The sequence below is a fragment of the Hyla sarda genome, chromosome 6 (genome assembly GCF_029499605.1).
Source record: "Hyla sarda isolate aHylSar1 chromosome 6, aHylSar1.hap1, whole genome shotgun sequence".
Lineage (NCBI taxonomy): Eukaryota > Metazoa > Chordata > Amphibia > Anura > Hylidae > Hyla > Hyla sarda.
Window position 1 is genome coordinate 141,954,796 of NC_079194.1, and position 19,511 is coordinate 141,974,306.

The 19,511-nt window shown below is 41.3% G+C and overlaps 1 protein-coding gene across 12 annotated transcripts in view; it reads left to right on the forward strand.

Moving 5' to 3' along the window:
- Nucleotides 1-19,511, forward strand: part of LOC130276238 (anillin-like) — a 50,350-nt gene that overhangs the window by 24,780 nt on the left and 6,059 nt on the right. For 11 of the 12 annotated variants that reach the window (XM_056525314.1, XM_056525304.1, XM_056525316.1 and 8 more), the window contains 5 exons: nt 14,373-14,426; nt 14,521-14,550; nt 14,637-14,658; nt 15,675-15,784; nt 19,149-19,202. In XM_056525314.1, the coding sequence (XP_056381289.1) occupies nt 14,373-14,426; nt 14,521-14,550; nt 14,637-14,658; nt 15,675-15,784; nt 19,149-19,202 (270 nt within the window). The remainder of the gene's footprint in view (nt 1-14,372; nt 14,427-14,520; nt 14,551-14,636; nt 14,659-15,674; nt 15,785-19,148; nt 19,203-19,511) is intronic. The other variant, XM_056525315.1, reaches the window with a different exon arrangement.

Consider the following 19,511-nt stretch of genomic DNA (forward strand, 5'->3'; position numbering starts at 1 on the left):
AAATGTGTGACAATTACAAAAAAACACAAATAAATGACATATCCTCAGCAATTGTACATTTCCATTACTTATTGTATACTGTAGGCTTAGTGTAGACCTGTGGGCCACATCAAAGCCTATTGATGTATAATAGGGAGGGAAAAAGGGATACAGGTGAGTGCCCTAAATAATTCTAGATGTCCCTACCTATTCTAAACAACAAACCCTAACTAATATAAGTTTGGATAGGGAAAGGATATATAGAGACCACAATTAGATAGATATCAGAGTGGTAATAACATGTGCAGAATTTCTCATGCTTCTTAACCTACGCGTTTCTCCCATCTCATATAAATGGGTTAATCAGGGTTGAAGGAGAAATTCTGAACAAGAAATGGATAGTGTTGTGCAGTTTGCTGAAGAAAAGATAGAAAATAGTGATAGAAAGATAATCATTAACGGTCACCGTCACAGTCTCAGATCTGTCACCAATGGTCCAGGAAGAATAGATATGGTGGGGAAGTCTAATGTACCTATACAGATAAATGTACAACGTTTATAATGCAAGAGTAACACATTACAATCAGAGCTCATACATTTTAGATATTAGAGCTTAGCACACATATATTAAAATTGATGGATGTGTCCCTCTGATGGTAACCTAGGATTAAAGAAAGGGGAACATCTTTAAAAGACCAAATTGAGAAGATAGGTGCCAATTTAAACTCAGTTCGTACCTTGTAAAGTGGAAGCCAAATGGCTAAGAGATAAACAATCACAGTTGGAAATGGTTCAGAAAATACTGTAAAGGTGACAATCCCACCAAAAGGATGTCTAGATACAAAATAAGAGTAACTTAGCAGAGTTGACATAACAATATAGTCTAATAGACCCTCAACCTACCAAAAATAGAAGATATATTAAACAGATGATAGGTACCTTTTAATAGGGCAGTATAAAGCATATGACGACCTAATGGACCACAATGCAAAGGGGATACCTCCTAAAAGACCCAGATAACTGAAGGGCTATATAAAGAAACAGAAAAAGATATATAGCTAGACTAGTTACAATGTTTCAAAGGGAGGGGGGGGGGGGGGAACTGATATCAATGTTGTCACAACCCCTAAACAGTAAAGAAACATTCTTACCCTAGGGGGAGGGTTAGTGCCAATATGAATTGATAAGGAATGCCACCCTCAATAGGGTCCCGGGTAGTGTAGCAGATGAATGCCCAGTAGTAGATAGGAGGGCCTAAAAGATGAAAATCATCAAATTAAGTATGTGATTGCCAAAAGAGTGTGCCATCAGTCATTTAAAATACTGATATCTATCTAATTGTGGTCTCTATATATCCTTTCCCTATCCACACTTATACTAGTTAGGGTTTGTTGTTTAGAATAGGTAGGGACATCTAGTATTATTTAGGGCATTCACCTGTATCCCTTTTTCCCTCCCTATTATACATCAATAGGCTTTTATGTGGCCCACAGGTCTACACTAAGTCTACAGTATACAATAAGTAATGGAAATGTACAATTGCTGAGGATATGTCATTTATTTGTGTTTTTTTGTAATTGCCACACATTTTTTACATTACGTAAAAGTTAAACTTTGCAAATAGTCTAAAAAAAACAAAAAAAAATACAGATAAACCCTATGAAATGCAGTCCTGCAGTCATCTTTTTCTGTCTGTTACCATAGAGACATAGTTAATAGGTAATGGATAAGAGATGTACCGTACATACAAAACAGGAAGTCTGTAATGAAAACCTGTTGCAAAGCAGATTACATATTTCATGATCTGGAGGATTGAAAAATGATGCGCATATGGAGATAGTGTGGTAGCTATGGGAATGTTTCAAGAGAACTATGATGAGGTTAGTAGCCCCTGATGGATTTGTCACGTAGCTGAGTGCTGTTAACCACTTAAGGACCAAGGTACGCGGCACCCCGTTTGTAATCAGTCCCCGGAGCGTGTTCGCTCCGGGTCTGATTACGGGTGACCACAGGGCGGGCGGCGTGTGACATCACACCTGCACCCCAGTGTGACGTCACGCTCCGCCCCTCAATGCATGCCTACAGGAGGGGGCGTGACAGCTAACACTGATTACAAACGGGGTGCCGCGTGCAAGATCACGGGGGTCCCCAGCGGCGGGACTCCCACGGTCAGGCATCTTATCCCCTATCCATTAGATAGGGGATAAGATGTCTAAGCACCGGAGTACCCCTTTAGGGACCAAGGGCGTACCTGTACGCCCGTGGGAATTCTGTTCTCTGCCGCTCGCCGGGTGGGGACCGGATAGGGATGCCTGCTGAAATCATTCAGCAGGCACCCTGTGCAAACGGGTGGGGTGGGGGTGGGGGGGGCATGACTAAGGAGCGTCTGGCAGGATGTAGCACAGGTCGTATTCCATCTGACCTGGGTAAGACATCTTATGTTTTAATTCATGCTGTTTACACTGCAAAGTTGCTTACAAGTGAAACAAGAAATAAAGGAATGAAGCAAGTCTTCAAGTCCATGAGTAATTTTTCCTAAAGATGTCCATGCACCTAACGCAAGCCACGATGTCCAGGTACACTCTATATAAGTTGCATAACTACAAGTCCCAGCATGCCCTTCGGCTGTCACTGCATATTGAGAGTTGTAGTTTTTGCAACAGCTGAAGGCACACTGGTTGCGAAACACAGCGTTTGTTACCTAAATCAGTGTTTTGCAATCAGTGTGCCTCCAGCTGTTGCATAACTACAACCCCCAGCATGCACGTTCAGCCAAAGGGCATGCTGGAAGTTGTAGTTTTGCAACAGCTGGAGGTTTGCGCCTCCCCCCCCATCCCCCAAGTGAATGTACAGGGTACATTCACACAAGCGGGGGTTTACAGTGAGTTTCTCGCTGCAAGTTTGAGATGAAGCAGATTTTCCACTGCAACTCAAACTCCCAGCAGAAAACTCGCAGTGAACCCCTGCCGTATCACTGTACCCTAAAAACAAAACAGAGCCTCCAGCTGTTGCAAAACAACTCCCAGTATTGCTGGGCAGCCATTGATGACTGTCCAGTGATGCTGGGAGTTTTGCAACAGTTGGAGGCACCCTGTTTGGGAAACACTGCCGTAGGGTAATTTTCTTATCTGAGGCAAGTGTAATTCTTGCATCCGGGTCCTTCCCTATGCAAAGCCCTTTCATATTTCAAGGCAACAGTTTAGTGCCAGATATGGGGTATTTCCATACTCGGGAGAAATTGCAAGCAAATTTTGGGGGCTTTTTATCCTTTTACCCCTTATGAAAAGGTAAAGTTGGGGTCTACTCCAGCATGTTGTTGTAAATAAAAAAAATTTTTTTACACTAACATGCTGGTGTTGCCCCATACTTTAAATTTTCACAAGAGGTAAAAAGGAAAAAAAATAAAGACAACCCCCCAAGACCCACAATTTTTTCTAAGTATGAAAATACCCCATATGGGGACGTAAAATGTTCTGCGGGTGCACAACAAGGCTCAGGAGTGAGAGCGCACCATGTACATTTGAGGGGATTTGCACAGGGGTGGTTGATTGTTACAGCAGTTCTGACATGAACGAAAAAATAAAAACACGTGACCCCATTTTGGAAACTACTCCCTTCATGGAACGTAACAAGGGGTATAGTGAGCCTTAACACCCCACAGGTGTTTGAAGAATTTTCGTTTAAAGTTGGACGTGAAAATTACATTTTTTCACAAAAATCCTGGTGTTATCCCAAATTTTTCATTTTCACAAGGGGTAATAGGAAAATAGCCCACCCATAATTTGTAAGACCATTTCTTCTGAGTATATAAATACCCCATGTGGACGTAAAGTGCTCTGCTGGCGCACTACAGGGCATCAGAGAAGGAGCGCCATTGGGCTTTTGGAGAGAGAGGTGGTGTCTGGATTGAAGGCCATGTGTGTTTACAGAGCCCCCATGGTGCCAGAACAGTGGACCCCAACCCAGCCACCCCCCCACGTGTGACCGCATTTCGGAAACTACACCCCTCACGGAATGTAATAAGGGGTGCAGATTTTTTGAACAGTGGTCCATGAAAATGAAAAATGTTATTTTTCATTTGCACAGCTCACTGTTCCAAAGATCTGTCAAACGCCAGTGGGGTGTAAATGCCCACTGCACCCCTTATTACATTGCTTGAGGGGTGTAGTTTCTGAAATAGGGTCACGTGAGGGGGTCCATTGTTCTGGTACCATGGGGAGCTTTGTAAACTCACATTGCCCCTGATTTCCATTCCTAACATATTCTCTCTCCAAAAGCCCAATGGCGCTCCTTCTCTTCTGAGCATTGTAGTTCGCCCATAGAGCACTTTATATCCACAAATGGGGTATTTCCATACTCAGGAGAAAAAGCCTCCCAAAATGTTTAACCTAATTTCTTCTATTACCCCTTGTGAAAATGAAAAATGTGGCTTAACACCAGCATTTTAGTGAAGAAAATCACATTTTTCATTTTCATTAGCGGAAATTTGTCAAACACCTGTGACTGTAAAGGCTCACTGTACCCGTTACGTGCTGTGAGGGGTGTAGTTTCCAAAATATTATGCCATGTGTTTTTTGTTTTTTTTTTGTCTTTGTTCTTTTTGCTGTTATGGCACCATAGGGGCTTCCTAAATGCGACATGCCCCCCCCCCCCCCCCCCAAAAAAAAACATTTTAGCAAAATTCACTCTCTAAAATCTCATTGTCGCTCCTTCGCTTCTGAGCCCTCTAGTGCACCCACAGAGCACTTTACGTTCACATATGAGGTATTTCCTTACTCGAGAGAAATTGGGTTACACATTTTGGGGGGGCTTTTTCTCCTAGTAGAAATTCTAAAACTGGGTCTGCAAGAACATGTTTGTGTAAAAAATGGGAGATTTTGAATTTTCACCTTCAATTTGCTGCTATTCCTCTGAAACACCTTAATAAACTTTCTGAATGTTATTTTGTATACTTTGAGTGGTCCCTCAAATCCACTTCAAAACTGAACTGGTCCCTGAAAAATTCCGATTTTGAAAAAGTTGTGAAAAATTTGAAAATTGCATATTGGTTGACATTTATCATTGTCTTTAGTCTGTTTTTTGGGTCTAAAAGTAGGGTTTATTTGCGCCTTTTGGTTTACACATTTCTGCTGATTTTGAGTTGCAATCCACAGATTTTGGCAATACACATGATATGGAAGGGTTTTATGAACTGCGCCTTTTTGTGAAAAGGCGCAAAGCCACTGAAAAGTCTCTAAAACTACACCAGCCCAGACTTAGCTTAGCCTTTGGTGTATGTGAAGAAAGAAATTTCAGTAAATGTGACCTGCACAAAGTTTATGAAATGCTCTGTGACCATTTAATACATTTGGTGCTCCTACACATTAAAGCACACAAGTGTAGAAAAATGCTTCACTTTCACTTACAATGATAAATGCCGGCCATTGTATATGTGAATCAGTATATAATTTATTTGGTATGTCTGTTTTCCTTACAAGCAGAGAGCTTCAAAGTTAGAAAAATGCTACATTTTAAAAATTTTCATGAAATTTTGGCATTTTTCGCCAAGAAATGATGCAAGTATCGACAAAAATTTAGAACTATGTTAAAGTAGAATGTCACGAAAAAAATTCTCTGAATCAAATTCATTAGTAAAAGAATTATTAATTATTTTTAATGCATATATAGTTATTTAATGCTTAAAGTGACAGTGGTCAGATGTGCAAAAAATGCTCTGGTCCTTAAGGTGAAAATAGGCTTGGTCCTTAAGGGGTTAACCAGTGTTCCTCTGTCCATATATTTAAAATAAAGTGGTTCCTGCATGCAAAGCCCAGACATGAGACTTCTGAAGCGAGGATTCTTTAAAAAAGTTTGTAAATGGTACTGATCTCCTTTTGCAAAGCCAGTGAAACACAAATCATTTGAGGCAGCTTGAAATAGTACAGCTTAGCAGTCAGAAGAATACTGATTTGTTCACTGTCCCTTGAAATATTACTTTAATAACAGACTGAGAGAATCAATCTTTAGAGTTACTTCATCAAGTGTAGGTGTAAATGCTAGTGCAAATATATATGTGTATATCTTAAAATCATATATATAATAATTTTATTTTTTGTGTTTTTGAAGGTTCTAAGTCTCAGGCTCTCATAGGGTGTGTTAACATTGTAGTAAAATGAAATAAGGACTCCCTGTACTTACTCTTTTGGGTGCAATTTATGACACTCCAGGACAGTCTTCTTCTCCTCCCCTCTTGAAGCCTAAACCATAAAATACTGTATTCTCACATTGGAACTGGAACTCTGAATAGGAACAAAGACTTTTGGGTATATCGATGTTCTGTATGAAGGTGGGCCTAGCTATTACTGGAACTAGCTAAAGCACATGTGGCTTTGGAAAAGACAAAGCTCTTGACTGACTAGACCTGGTTTATCTCCACCTCTTGCCCCAGGACAGGAGGAATGGACTTGAGACTGGTTCCTGCAGTCATTGGCAAGTAGACTGCATGTGACCAAGTCAACCATTCAGCTGTACAGTGAAATGCAAGTGAAAACCTTAACCCTTTTAACTTTTAGTAAACTTCTCCAGTACCTGAAATACACAACTTACATCCAGCACTGTACTGTAGTACAGACACTAGGATGCAATAGGTTTTAATGGTTTTACTGCCAGTGGCTTAAAAGTACTTTAGGCCAGAACATAAGGGCTAGAGCAATCCTTGGTACCGTTTAAAGCCCAGAATTTTAGTTTTTAACGCCAATAGCACTTGTTGAAGTCAGAGATCGGAATTGCGTTTTACTTGTTTATTTGACTGACTCCTCTTCCCTCCCCACTCTGTGACTGTCAGAAAGATTTATAGGGCTGTAGCTAACGATTATTTAAATAATCGATAAGTTGCTGATTATTTCATCGATTAATCAGAAAAAATTTCAAAATGCCCAAAAAAGGGGTTCAACTGATTATACTTGAAAACTGTACAACGGCCATATTAAAAGTTTTGAGCATGTGATGTGACCAAACCGCAGCAATTTTTGAAATTTTTTTTTTACATTTATGCTGGTTGCTGTATAGGATCATTATTAATGATCCTGTACAGAAACCAGCGTAAATTTGATATTGCTGCATGGGTAACTATCTGAACTATTAAAATAAAATGTTAATGATTTACTAACATTTAATTTTAACCCCTTAACGACCACGGACATAAATGTACGTCCTGGTTTGGCGGTACTTCGTGCACCAGGACGTACACTTACGTCCTGTGTATGACCCGCAAGCATCGGAACGGTGCTCATGTCACACACGGCAGGGACCCGCCAGTAATGGCCGACATCCGCAATCGCGCGGATGTCTGCCATTAACCCCTCAGATGCCTTGATCAATACAGATCATGGCATCTGCGGCAGTGCGGTACTTTAAATGGATGATCCAATCGCCCGTAGCGCTGCCACAGCGATCCGATCATCCAGCCTGGGGGCCGGAGGTCCCCTCACCTGGCTATAAATAGTCCCCTATGGGGATATAAAAAGTGTAGAATAAAAGTTGAAAAATAAAGTGAAAAATCCCCATCCCCGATAAAAATGAAAATTGTCAGTTTTTCCCATTTTTACCCCCAAAAAGCGTAAACATTTTTTTTTAATAAACATATTTGGTATCCCCATGTGCGTAAATGTCCGAACTATCAAAATATAATGTTAATGATCCTGTACGGTGAATTGGGTAAATGTAAAAAATTTAAAAGTCCAAAATGCTGCTTTTTTGTCACATTTTATTAAAAAAAGAATAAAAAATGATCTAAAAGTTTTATATATGCAAATGTGGTATTGATAAAAAGTACAGATGAGGGTGTAAAACATGAGCCCTCATACCACCCTGTATATGGAAAAATGAAAAAGTTATAGGTGGTCAAAATAGGGTGATTTTAGATTACTGATTTTGTACAAAAAGTTTTTTAAGCAGTACAAAATAGGTGCAAAAATATTAAAGTATCTAGCCATGGGTATCATTTTAACCGTATTGACCCACAGAATAAAGAACACGTCATTTTTACCGTAAACTGTACAATGTGAAAACAAAACCCTCCAAAATGTGCAAAATTGTGGTTTTCATTAAAATTTCCTCCCTAATAAAAAAAACATTTTTTGGGTTCGCCGTACATTTTAGGGTAAAATGAGAGGTTTCATTACAAAGTACAATTGGTCGCGCAAAAAACAAGCCCTTATATGGGTCTGTAGATGGAAATATAAGAGTTATGTATTTTAGAAGGCGAGGAGGAAAAAACGAAAACGCAAAAATAAAATTGGCCTGGTCCTTAAGGTTAAAATGGGCTTGGTCCTTAAGGGATTAATAGTTCAGGCAGTTAGCCATGCGGCAGTATCAGATATGTAGAAAAAAAGTTTACTTTTAATTTTTTTTGTATAGCAATAGGAAAAGGGGAGCTAATGTATTTTTTTTTTTTTTTTTTCATTGCATTGCACCCGACCCATGTCTGTAGTACTACAAACACTAGGGTGCAAATGCTCTGCACACACACCCATGTGTATAGCAGTGTATATGTACTACATACACACTACTTTACCCATGGGGGTATGTGCAGAGCATTGCATCCTAGTGTCTGTAGTACAGACACTAGGATGCAATGCTCTGCACATACTACCATGTGTATAGCAGTGTGTATGTAGTATACACTTACCCCCATGTGTATAGTAGTGTATGTGCAGAGCATTGCATCCTAGTGTCTGTACTACAGACACAAGATGCAATGCTCTGCACATACCCCCATGGGTAAAGCGGTGTGCACTGCACACAGATATACACATAGGTGTATATGCAGAGCTTTGCACCCTTGTGTCTGTAGTACAGACACTAGGATGCAATGCTCTGCACATACACCCATACATATAGTAGTGTGTGTGTGTACTACATAAACACTGCTATACACATGGTAGTATGTGCATAGCATTCATCCTAGTGTGTGTGTGTGTGTGTATATATATCTCCACTTAAGGACCCAGGGACTCCCGTTCTATAAAGCGCACTATTAACCCTTTAGACGTGGCTTTCAAAGTTGATCACTGCGTCTAAAGTGAAACTAAATAAATGCGGTTAGCTCAGGGGGCTGTTGGGGACCGCCGCAGTGAAATTTCACCGCGGCGTCCCGAACAACTGTAGGACACAATGAGGGTCCCTTACCTGCCTCCTGGTGTCCAACCGCCGAATGACTGCTCAGTGCAGAATCATCGATCAATGGTTTCCTATGAGAAACCATTGATCAATGTAAAAGATCAGTGTGTGCTGTGTTATAGTCCCCTATGGGAGCTATAACATTGCAAAAAAAAAAAGTTAATGACGATAATTTAACCCCTTCCCTAATAAAAGTTTGAATCGCCCCCCTTTTCCCATAAAAAAGTGTAAATAAAAATAAACATGTGGTATGTGTGCAGAAATGTCTGAATTGTAAAAATATATTGTTAGTTAAACTGTACGGTCAATGGCGTATGCGCAAAAAAATTCCGAAATAGTGTATTTTTAGTTCATGAGCTTTTTATATCATGAAAAAATTTATAAAAGAGATACAAAAATGGTAACGCTAAAAACTTCAGATCACAGCGCAAAAACATTAGTCCTCCTACCCCCCCCCCCCCCCCCATATGCGGAATAATAAAAATAGGGGTCAGAAGATGACAATTTTAAACAGATACATTTTCCTGCATGTACTGTATATACTCGAGTATAAGCAGAGTTTTTCAGCATGATTTTTCGTGCTGAAAACACCCCCCTCGGCTTATACTCGAGTGAACTCTCCGCCCTCAGTGGTCTTCAACCTGCGGACCTCCAGATGTTTAAAAACTACACCTCACAGCAAGCCTGGACAGCCGATGGCAGCCCGGGCTTGCTGGGAGTTGTAGTTTTGAAACATCTGGAGGTCCGCAGGTTGAAGACCACTGTATCGGACATTGACAAGCGGTGATGATGAAGGGGTGGGTGGGGGGGGGGGGCTGATGACATGTGGTGATGATGAAGGGGGGGTGTGATGATGACAAGGGGATGATGAAGGGGGTGTGTGGGATAAGGGGATGATGAAGGGGGGGTGTGGGATGATAAGGGGATGATGAAGGGGGGTGTGTGGGATGATGAAGGGGGGGTGTTTGATGATAAGGGGATGATGAAGGGGGGGGGTGTTTGATGATAAGGGGGGGTGTGGGATGATAAGGGGATGATGAAGGGGGGGATGATAAGGGGATGATGAAGGGGGGGGGGTGTGGGATGATAAGGGGATGATGAAGGGGGGGGTGGGATGATAAGGGGATGATGAAGGGGGGGGTGTTTGATGATAAGGGGATGATGAAGGGGGGTGTGGGATGATAAGGGGATGATGAAGGGGGGGTGGGGGATGATGAGGGGATGATGACAGGCGGTAATGATGAAGGGGGGGTGGGATGATGACAGGCGGTGATGATGATGAGGGTGTTAATGACGGGGTCTGGATAATGACAGGGGGATGATGTATTTCCCACCCTAGGCTTATAGTCGAGTCAATAACTTTTCCTGGGTTTTTGGGGTGAAATTAGGGGCCTCTGCTTATATTCGGGTCGGCTTATACTCGAGTATATACGGTAGTTATTATTTTTTCCAGTAGTACGACAAAATCAAACCTATATAAAGTAGGGTATTATTTTGATCGTATGGACCTACAGAATAAAGAAAAAAATTTATTTTTACCTTAAAATGTACTGTGTAGAAACGGAAGCCCCGAAAAGTTACAAAATGGTGTGCTTTTTTCTTCAATTTTTTCGCACAATGATTTTTTTTTTCGTCTTGCTGTAGATTTTTGGGTAAAAGGACTGTCGTTACAAAGTAGAATTGATGGTGCAAAAAATAAGCCATCATATGGATTTTTAGGTGCAAAATTGAAAGAATTGTTTTTTTTTTTTATTTATTTTTTTTGTTTTTTTTAAATGTAAGGAGGAAAAAACAAACAAAAGTGCAAAAAAACGAAAAACCCCGGGTCCTTAAGGGGGGATATATATATATATATATATATATATATATATATATATATATATATATATATATATATATAATCTCATACACATGGGGGGTATGTGCAGGGCTCTGCACCCTAGTGTCTGTAGATGACACTATTGTGCAATGCTCTGCAGATCCCCCCCCCCCACCCCCCCGATGTGTGTGTGTGTGTGTCAGTATGCAGTGCGGAAGTAACAGTGGCAGGGCACATTTAAACAGCAGGAAACTGGTGGCAGTAGTACGGGTGAGGTCCTCCAGACTGAGGCTCCATAAAATGGAGGCACAATGTACAGAGCGTCCACAAGGGGAGGAGAGAAGCAGCAGCACGCGTGATTGGTGAGCAGTGGGTCAGCGGAGGGTGGGACAGGGACTTGAACAGAGGCTGCGGCGGTGCAGCCTAGCATTGCTCGCCCACAGCAGCCTTATGACCGTCGGCACCCGGACAACGAAACGGACGATTATTCGATAACGGGATTTGTCAACAACGAATCCCGTAATCGAATTTCATCGAATAATCGTTGCAGCCCTAAAGATTTATTTCATTTTTTTTATTTTCTTAAATAGAAGTCTTTGCCCACAAATGCTCTGCAGCTGTAGGTGGCTATAAATACTATTGTCCTTTAGTGGTTCTAAGTACAGCATAATTATGTGTTGTGCAGTCTACAAAAGCTCCCCCAGATTGATTGGATGTACACCTGACCCCTGTAGGACATGAATGTGTACACTGGCAATAGATTGATGCAATGTTCATCACAAGGAGTTAACATCCCAAAAACACAATGGCCCTCATTTACTATTCTAAACCCGACCTCTTTTGTCTGGGTTTTTTTGTCGCATCTTTGTCTGCGCCATGTCGCAGACATCGTGCGCCAGTCTGCGACACGATGCAACATTTTTTCCAGACGGACCCGATGTGGATTCTCCCAAACCCGAAAAAGGGGCGTAACCCGACATTTCTGAGCTTTCCCACGTATTTATAAAGGTTTCCAACCCGAATTTGTTGAATTGTTGTGGATTTTTTCCCGACAGCTCAAAGGAGTTGGAAACCAAAACCCACGTGCGACAAACAGGATGCGACATAATAATAAATATCAGGGGAAAAAAGCAACCGGGTAAGAAAGCAACATAGACTTACAACCCGATTTTCTTAGTAAATGAGGGCCAATATGTTGGTAAAAGTGGATTCAAACCCTTGGGGGAATGGGGCCACAGGGGGAGTTTTATCAAAACCTGTCCAGAGGGAAAAGTTGCCCATAGCAACCTATCAGATTGCTTCTTTCATTTTTGAAAAGGCCTGTGAAAAATGAGACTCGATCTGATTGGTTGCTATGGGCAACTCAGCAACTTTTCTTCTGGACAGGTTTTGATAAATCTCCCCCAGAGTGTACAAATAGTCATGGCCGTAAATGTTGGCACCCCTGAATTTTTTCTAGGAAATGAAGTATTTGTCACAGAATAGGATTGCAGTAACACATGTTTTGCTATACACGTTTATTCCCTTTGTGTGTATTGGAACTAAACCAAAAAAGGAGGAAAAAAGAAAATTGGACATAATGTCACATCAAACTCCAAAAATGGCCTGGACAAAATGATTGGCATCCTTTCAAAATCGTGGAAAAATAAGATTGTTTCAAGCATGTGATTCTCCTTTAAACTCACCTGGGGATAGTAACAAGTGTGGGCAATATAAAAATCACATCTGAAAGCAGATAAAAGGAGAGAAGTTCACTTAGTCTTTGCATTGTGTCTCTTTGTGTGCCACACTAAGCATGGGCAACAGAAAGAGGAGAAGAGAACTGTCTGAAAACAGGAGAACCAAAATTGTAGAAAAATATCAACAATCTCAAGGTTACAAGTCCATCTCCAGAGATCTAGATTTGCCTTTGTCCACAGTGTGCAACATTATCAAGAAGTTTGCAACCCATGGCACTGTAGCTAATCTCCCTGGGCGTGGACGGAATAGAAAAATTGATGAAGGGTGTCAACGCAGGATAGTCAGGATGTTGGATAAGCAGCCCCAAACAAGTTCCAAAGATATTCAAGATATCCTGCGGGCTCAGGGAGCATCAGTGTCAGCGCGAACTGTCGACATTTAAATGAAAAGAAACTCTATGGCAGGAGACCCAGGAGGACCCCACTGCTGACACAGAGACATAAAAAAGCAAGACTACATTTTGCCAAAATGAACTTGAGTAAGCCAAAATCCTTCTGGGAAAACGTCTTGTGGACAGATGAGACAAAGAGAGAGCTTTTTGGTAAAGCACATCATTCTACTGTTTACCGAAAACGGAACGAGGCCTACAAAGAAAAGAACACAGTACCTACAGTGAAATATGGTGGAGGTTCAACTATGTTTTGGGGTTGTTTTGCTGCCTCTGGCACTGGGTGCCTTGAATGTGTGCAAGGCATCATAAAATCTGAGGATTACCAACGGATTTTGGGTCGCATGGAACAGCCCAGTGTCAGAAAGCTGGGTTTGCTTCAGAGATCTCGGATCTTCCAGCAGGACAATGACCCCAAACATATGTCAAAAAGCACCCAGAAATGGATGGCAACAAAGCGCTGGAGAGTTCGGAAGTGGCGGCAATGAGTCCAGATCTAAATCCCATTGAACACCTGTGGAGAGATCTTAATATTGCTGTTGGGAAAAGGTGCCCTTCCAATTAGAGAGACCTGGAGCACTTTGCAAAGGAAGAGTGGTCCAACATTCCGGCTGAGAGGTGTAAGAAGCTTATTGATGGTTATAGGAAGCGATTGATTTCAGTAATTTTTTACAAAGGGTAAGCAACCAAATATTAAGTTAAGGGTGCCAATAATTTTGTCCAGCCCATTTTTGGAGTTTGGCGTGACATTATGTCCAATTAGCTTTTTTCCTCCCTTTTTTTGGTTTAGTTCCAATACACACAAAGGGAATAAACGTGTGTATAGCAAAACATATGTTACTGCAATCTTTTTCTGTGAGAAATACTATTTTCTAGAAAAATTTCAGGGGTGCCAACATTTACGGCCCTGACTGTATGACCGCTGGTTAGTTCACAGTAGCCTTGGGGCTCTCATGATTGTTGACTTCTAGAGATCGTGAATTTGCTCTCAATCCTGTGGATAAAGAATAATTATTGGTGGGACAAACCCTTTCGGACAGTAAATTAAGGGTCTATTCACATGTACAGTATTCTGCGCAGATTTGATGCGCAGGATTTGAAGCTGTGTTCAGTCATTTAGTTTACAATTAAATCTGCAGCAGAAAATCCTGCACATCAAATCTGCTCAAAATACTGTACGTGTGAAAACACCATTAAGGGCTGATTTTGTTTAGACAGGAATGTGGATTGGTTTTAGACATTGGCAACTTGCTGGGAATAGGTTGGTTATTGTAAACTCTCTTCCAGGCACAACCTGGATCTACACTGGTGCTGGATAAGAGGAAGTCACTGAAGCCCAAGGTACTGTGACCTGTTTAACCATAATGCTGCTGCTAGTGTTTGCTTTATACATTATATGTAAGTACTGAACATCTGTTCTTGTTCTTCTTCTAAGATCACACCCAAGAAGCTCCTGTCTTCCCGAGTAAGTGTTACCAGTTTCTATTTCTTTATTGTTTCTGAGGTTATATGAGGTAAGATATAATCACATCTCCTGTCTCTTTTATCCAGAAATCCTCCCTGAATTCTCCAGGTAAGTGCTGACGCATCACATGCTCTGACCCAATTTCTGTGGGGTTCAGTTTTGTAACAACTGGGTCCAGGGGGTTCTGTCCTTTTAGCCTCAGAAAATCATATTATAATAGAATAATTATTCTAATAGCATAATGCAGCATTCTAGTGCAGACCAATATAATGCTTTTTTTTTTTTTGCCTTCCTCTGGTTCAACACAGTAGGGTTTCAGGTTGAACTCGATTGACTCTCGTGTTTCTTTTTTTTTTCAACCTTACGAACTGTTACTATGTATTTTTCTACACCCCTGTAAATTATAAGCATATGTAGGTTGAGGCCCCTTTTGTTTTATGGTTTACTGAAAGGGGGGGGGTGGCATCCTCTATGTCTAGAGAAAAGGTTTCACCATCAACACAGATGGATTCTTTACTGTAAGAGCAGCGAGACTATGGAACTCTCTGCCACATGATGTTGTGATGTCTGACTCAATAAAGTTCAAGGGGGGACTGGATGTTTTTCTAGAGAGTAATTACATTAGTGGTTATGGATACTAGAGTCATGGAGAGAGAACATTGATCCAGGGATTTATTCTGATCGCTATATTGGGCTCGGGAAGGAATTTTTCTGGCAACTTTTTTTTTTTTTTGCCTTCCTCTGGATCAACACAGTAGGGTTTTAGGTTGAACTCAATAGACTCTTGTGTTTTTTTTCAACCTTACAAACTGTTACTATAATGAAGTAGAAAATGAGTGACAATCTTATCACTGGTCTGTCTACTGCACGTGGTTTCTAATGAACAGCACACATGGAGTATAATTTTGCTTGAAATTTGTAATCCTATTGCAAAGCATTATTTCCTCTAGTGCAGCATTTTGCACCTGTGTCCTGTAGTTTACACAGGGGTGCCCACTTGTGATTTACTCTCCACCTGCAGCCTACAGTCCTGCACTTAGGACCTCCCCCTAGGGATCCACACACTACCTGCAGCCTTTAGTTCTGCTCAGAGTGCAACCCCTAATGATCTGTTCTTACTGCAGCCTGTAGTCCTGCAGTCAATACACCAATCCGATCCAGTAGTTTCCTGCTTGTTGGATCATTGACCCTCACTCTGGAATCTTTGGGAAAGCTCAAGTTCCCCCTGGAAAAGGTAAGAAATTAAGTGTCTGATTTTCTTTTTTACTACCTGATATTCCACATCAAACTATGCTTACTCTTGACCTTTACACATCCAGTTATCTGCAAAGATTTCTGAAGTCACCAACACACGGTAGAAATGTGCTGCCTGCAATATCCTGTTTTGATTTCTATTGTGTTCATCCTCTTATTGGTTATTGATAGGATTACTCTTTAAACCTAGAGGCAGCCATATGCCTTCAATAGAAGGATGTGGGTGTACTTGTAGATCACAGACTACAGAATAGCATGCAATGTCAGGCTGCTGCTTCCAAGGCCAGCAGGATATTGTCATGTATCAAAAGAGGCATGGACTCGAGGGACAGGGACATAATACTCCCCCTTTATAAGCATTGGTACGGCCTCACCTGGAATACGCTGTTCAGTTTTGGTCGCCTGTCCATAAAAGGGACACTGCGGAGTTGGAAAGGGTGCAGAGACGTGCGACTAAACTAATATGGGGCATGGAACATTTTAGCTACGAGGAACGATTAAAGGAGTTACAATTGTTTAGTCTTGAGAAGAGACATTTAAGGGGGGGGATATTATAAACGTATATAAATGGCCCATACAAAAAATATGGAGAAAAACTGTTCCAGATTAAACCCCCCCCCCCCCAAAGGACGAGAGGGCACTCCCTCTGTCTGGAGAAGGAAAGGTTTAGTCTAAAGGGGCGACACGCCTTCTTTACCATAAGAACTGTGAATTTATGGAACAGTCTACCTCAGGAACTGGTCACAGCGGGAACAATTAATAGCTTTAAAACAGGGTTGGATACATTCCTGGAACAAAATAACATTAATGCTTATGCAGAATTATAAAACAACATCCCTTCCCCTTATCCCCTTACACCCTTCCCTTCAATTCCCTGGTTGAACTTGATGGACGTACAGTATATACTCGAGTATAAGCCGACCCGAATATAAGCCGAGGCCCCTAATTTCACCCCAAAAACCCAGGAAAAGTTATTGACTCGACTATAAGCCTAGGGTGGGAAATACATCATCCCCCCTCCCCTGTCATCATCACCACCTGTCAATCCCTTCATCAGTGGTCTTCAACCTGCGGACCTCCAGATGTTGCAAAACTACAACTCCCAGCATGCCCGGACAGCCGATGGCTGTCCGGGCATGCTAGGAATTGTAGTTTTGCAACATCTGGAGGTCCGCAGGTTGAAGACCACTGAGAAGGGATTGACAGGCGGAGAGTTCACTCGAGTATAAGCCGAGGTGGGCGTTTTCAGCACGAAAAATCGTGCTGAAAAACTCTGCTTATACTCGAGTATATACGGTATGTCTTTTTTCAACCATACTAACTATGTAACTAATAGCTGTTGGTCAAACATCAGTGTGTTCTGAATTGAGAGGCAGGGTAAGCTGCCTTCAGACTCCTTTGGTGACTGCTTATCTTCTTGAGAACAAAGGAATTAGGCAGTTGAAATTCAACATGCCCAATCCTTCTCTCTACTGACATTATCTATTGGTGTTGAGTTGGGAGGTCCCCATACACATTACAGATGGCTGGTCTTATGGAAGTTAGCAGGTTTGGCTGACTTTTTTATTCTGTTTCTGTGTGTGTGTGTGTGTGGGGGGGGGGGGGGGGGTTTGGGTTATATCTTGTTGGGGGTCTTGTTGCCTCCCATCAGATAGTTTTCTATAAATAAACCCTCAGTGGACATTATACCCTGACTTAAACCCTTAAGGCCAATTTCCAGGCTAATTTTCATTTTTGCACCACCAATTGTAATTACATCAATTATTTAATAAAATCTACTGCAAAACAAAAAAATATATTTGTGGGGTGAGATTGAAAAAAAACAAAAAAAAACAAACGCAATTTTGTAACTTTTGGAGGGCTTCCATTTCTACACAATGCAATTTTCGGTAAAAATTACACTTTATCTTTTATTCTGTTGATCCATACGGTCACAAGAATATATGTATTTTATTTTACTACTTTAAAAAAATTATAACTACATTAGTATCTTCTGACCATCCTATTTTCTGACCATCCTATAACTTTATTTTTCCACATACGGGACTATATGAGGGCAAATTTTTTGCGCCATGGTCTGTATTATTTATCGGTACCATTTTTGTTTTGATGGGACTTTTTTATAGCTTTTTATTTGTTTTTTTATGGTATATGAAGTGACCAAAAGTGTACAATTTTGGACTTTGGTATTTTTTTACGTGTACGCCATCGACCTTGCAGTTTAGCTAACCTTCTATTTTAATAGTGCGGACATTTATGCACGCGGCAGTACTACTAATGATTATTTTTGTTATCCATTACATTATTTTATTTAAAAAATGGGAAAAGGGTAGTGATTTAAACCTTTAATAGGGAAGGGGTTAATTCACTTTTATTAACTTCTTTTTTTTTTTGCCCCCAAAGGGGGCTATAACATGCAATCTGGTGATTGCATATACTGATCAATGCTATGCCATAGCATAGCATTGATCAGTGTTATCGGTGATCTGCTGCTCTAGCCTGTATAGCAGGCTAGGAGCAGCTGATTGTCGAACTGACGATGAGGAGGCAGGTGATGACCCTCCCGATGTTCACTCAGATGATTGGGACCCGCGATGTCGCTGTGGATGTCCTGATCAGTTCCACTGAGCTACCGGCACCGTTAACCCTGCATTTTAGATGCCGTAATCAACTTTGATCACGGCGTCTAAAGGGTTCATTCTGGGCATCGACTGTGTCCGGCATTAGCCGTGGGTTCTGGTTGCCCGTAGCAACTGGGTTTAACCTGTTCTCTGCTCGTGAGAACGGTTTAAACCCCATAAATGGGACCTTAAGTCCCAGGATGCAAGGTCGTACCTTTACGTCCTTGGTCCTGGTGGGGTTAAGCAAGCTTTCCTTCTGAGACCTGCTGCCATTCTGACTGGTGAAAAGGCACCACTGTTATCACCAGGAAACAGCCATTTATTCCAGATAATACTGTGCTAGCGGCCAGGAAGTCTTGGTTGGTCTTAGGAAATCTACCTCCTCTTTTTCATTGAGTTCCTAAGGTTTATATGAGGACAGAGCATCTCTTTTAATCTGTTCTTCCTTTTTTTTTTTTTTCATTAAAATATATGGTTGTACAATGTTTTGTATCTTAAAAGCAAGACAGCTAAACAATACATACACTGTACATGGTGACTGAAGAGTCTGACCACAACACACAATGTAGGCCTCTGGCACCAAGACCAGATATCTTCTAAGGAAGTTTTAACACACCCCTCTCAGTTGTATAATCTTCTGCCTTCCCTCTTCACATCTTATTTAGTCCATTTCATCCTCTTCTCTGTTCTCGCTCTCACGTTTCCTCCACCTGTCTCTTTTAGATGAAATTGGAAGGGAAGGTCGGTCGTCTGCTTGGAAATCATTTCCAGGATAAGGTGGTTACAGATTCCTCATGTTGTAGCGAGTAGATACACTTATGGTTATTGCATGGCACTCTAGAGGCTTCTGGCACAGGGCAGTGACACTGCCATGGTTTTATTGTGAGTTGTGAGACATTGATATCTAAGTCAGGGCCGGGGTCTAGTCTTATGGAAATGAAGCTTAGTCAGTAACGTTCTGTACCATTTTGCAATGGACATTTTGGTGTATCATTTTGTCAACTTTTTCAGTATCTTGTCTTGCAGTCTGTGTATGGAAACCTTTTATTCTTTACATTCAGCTACCATGTCCTTGTCATGTTCACG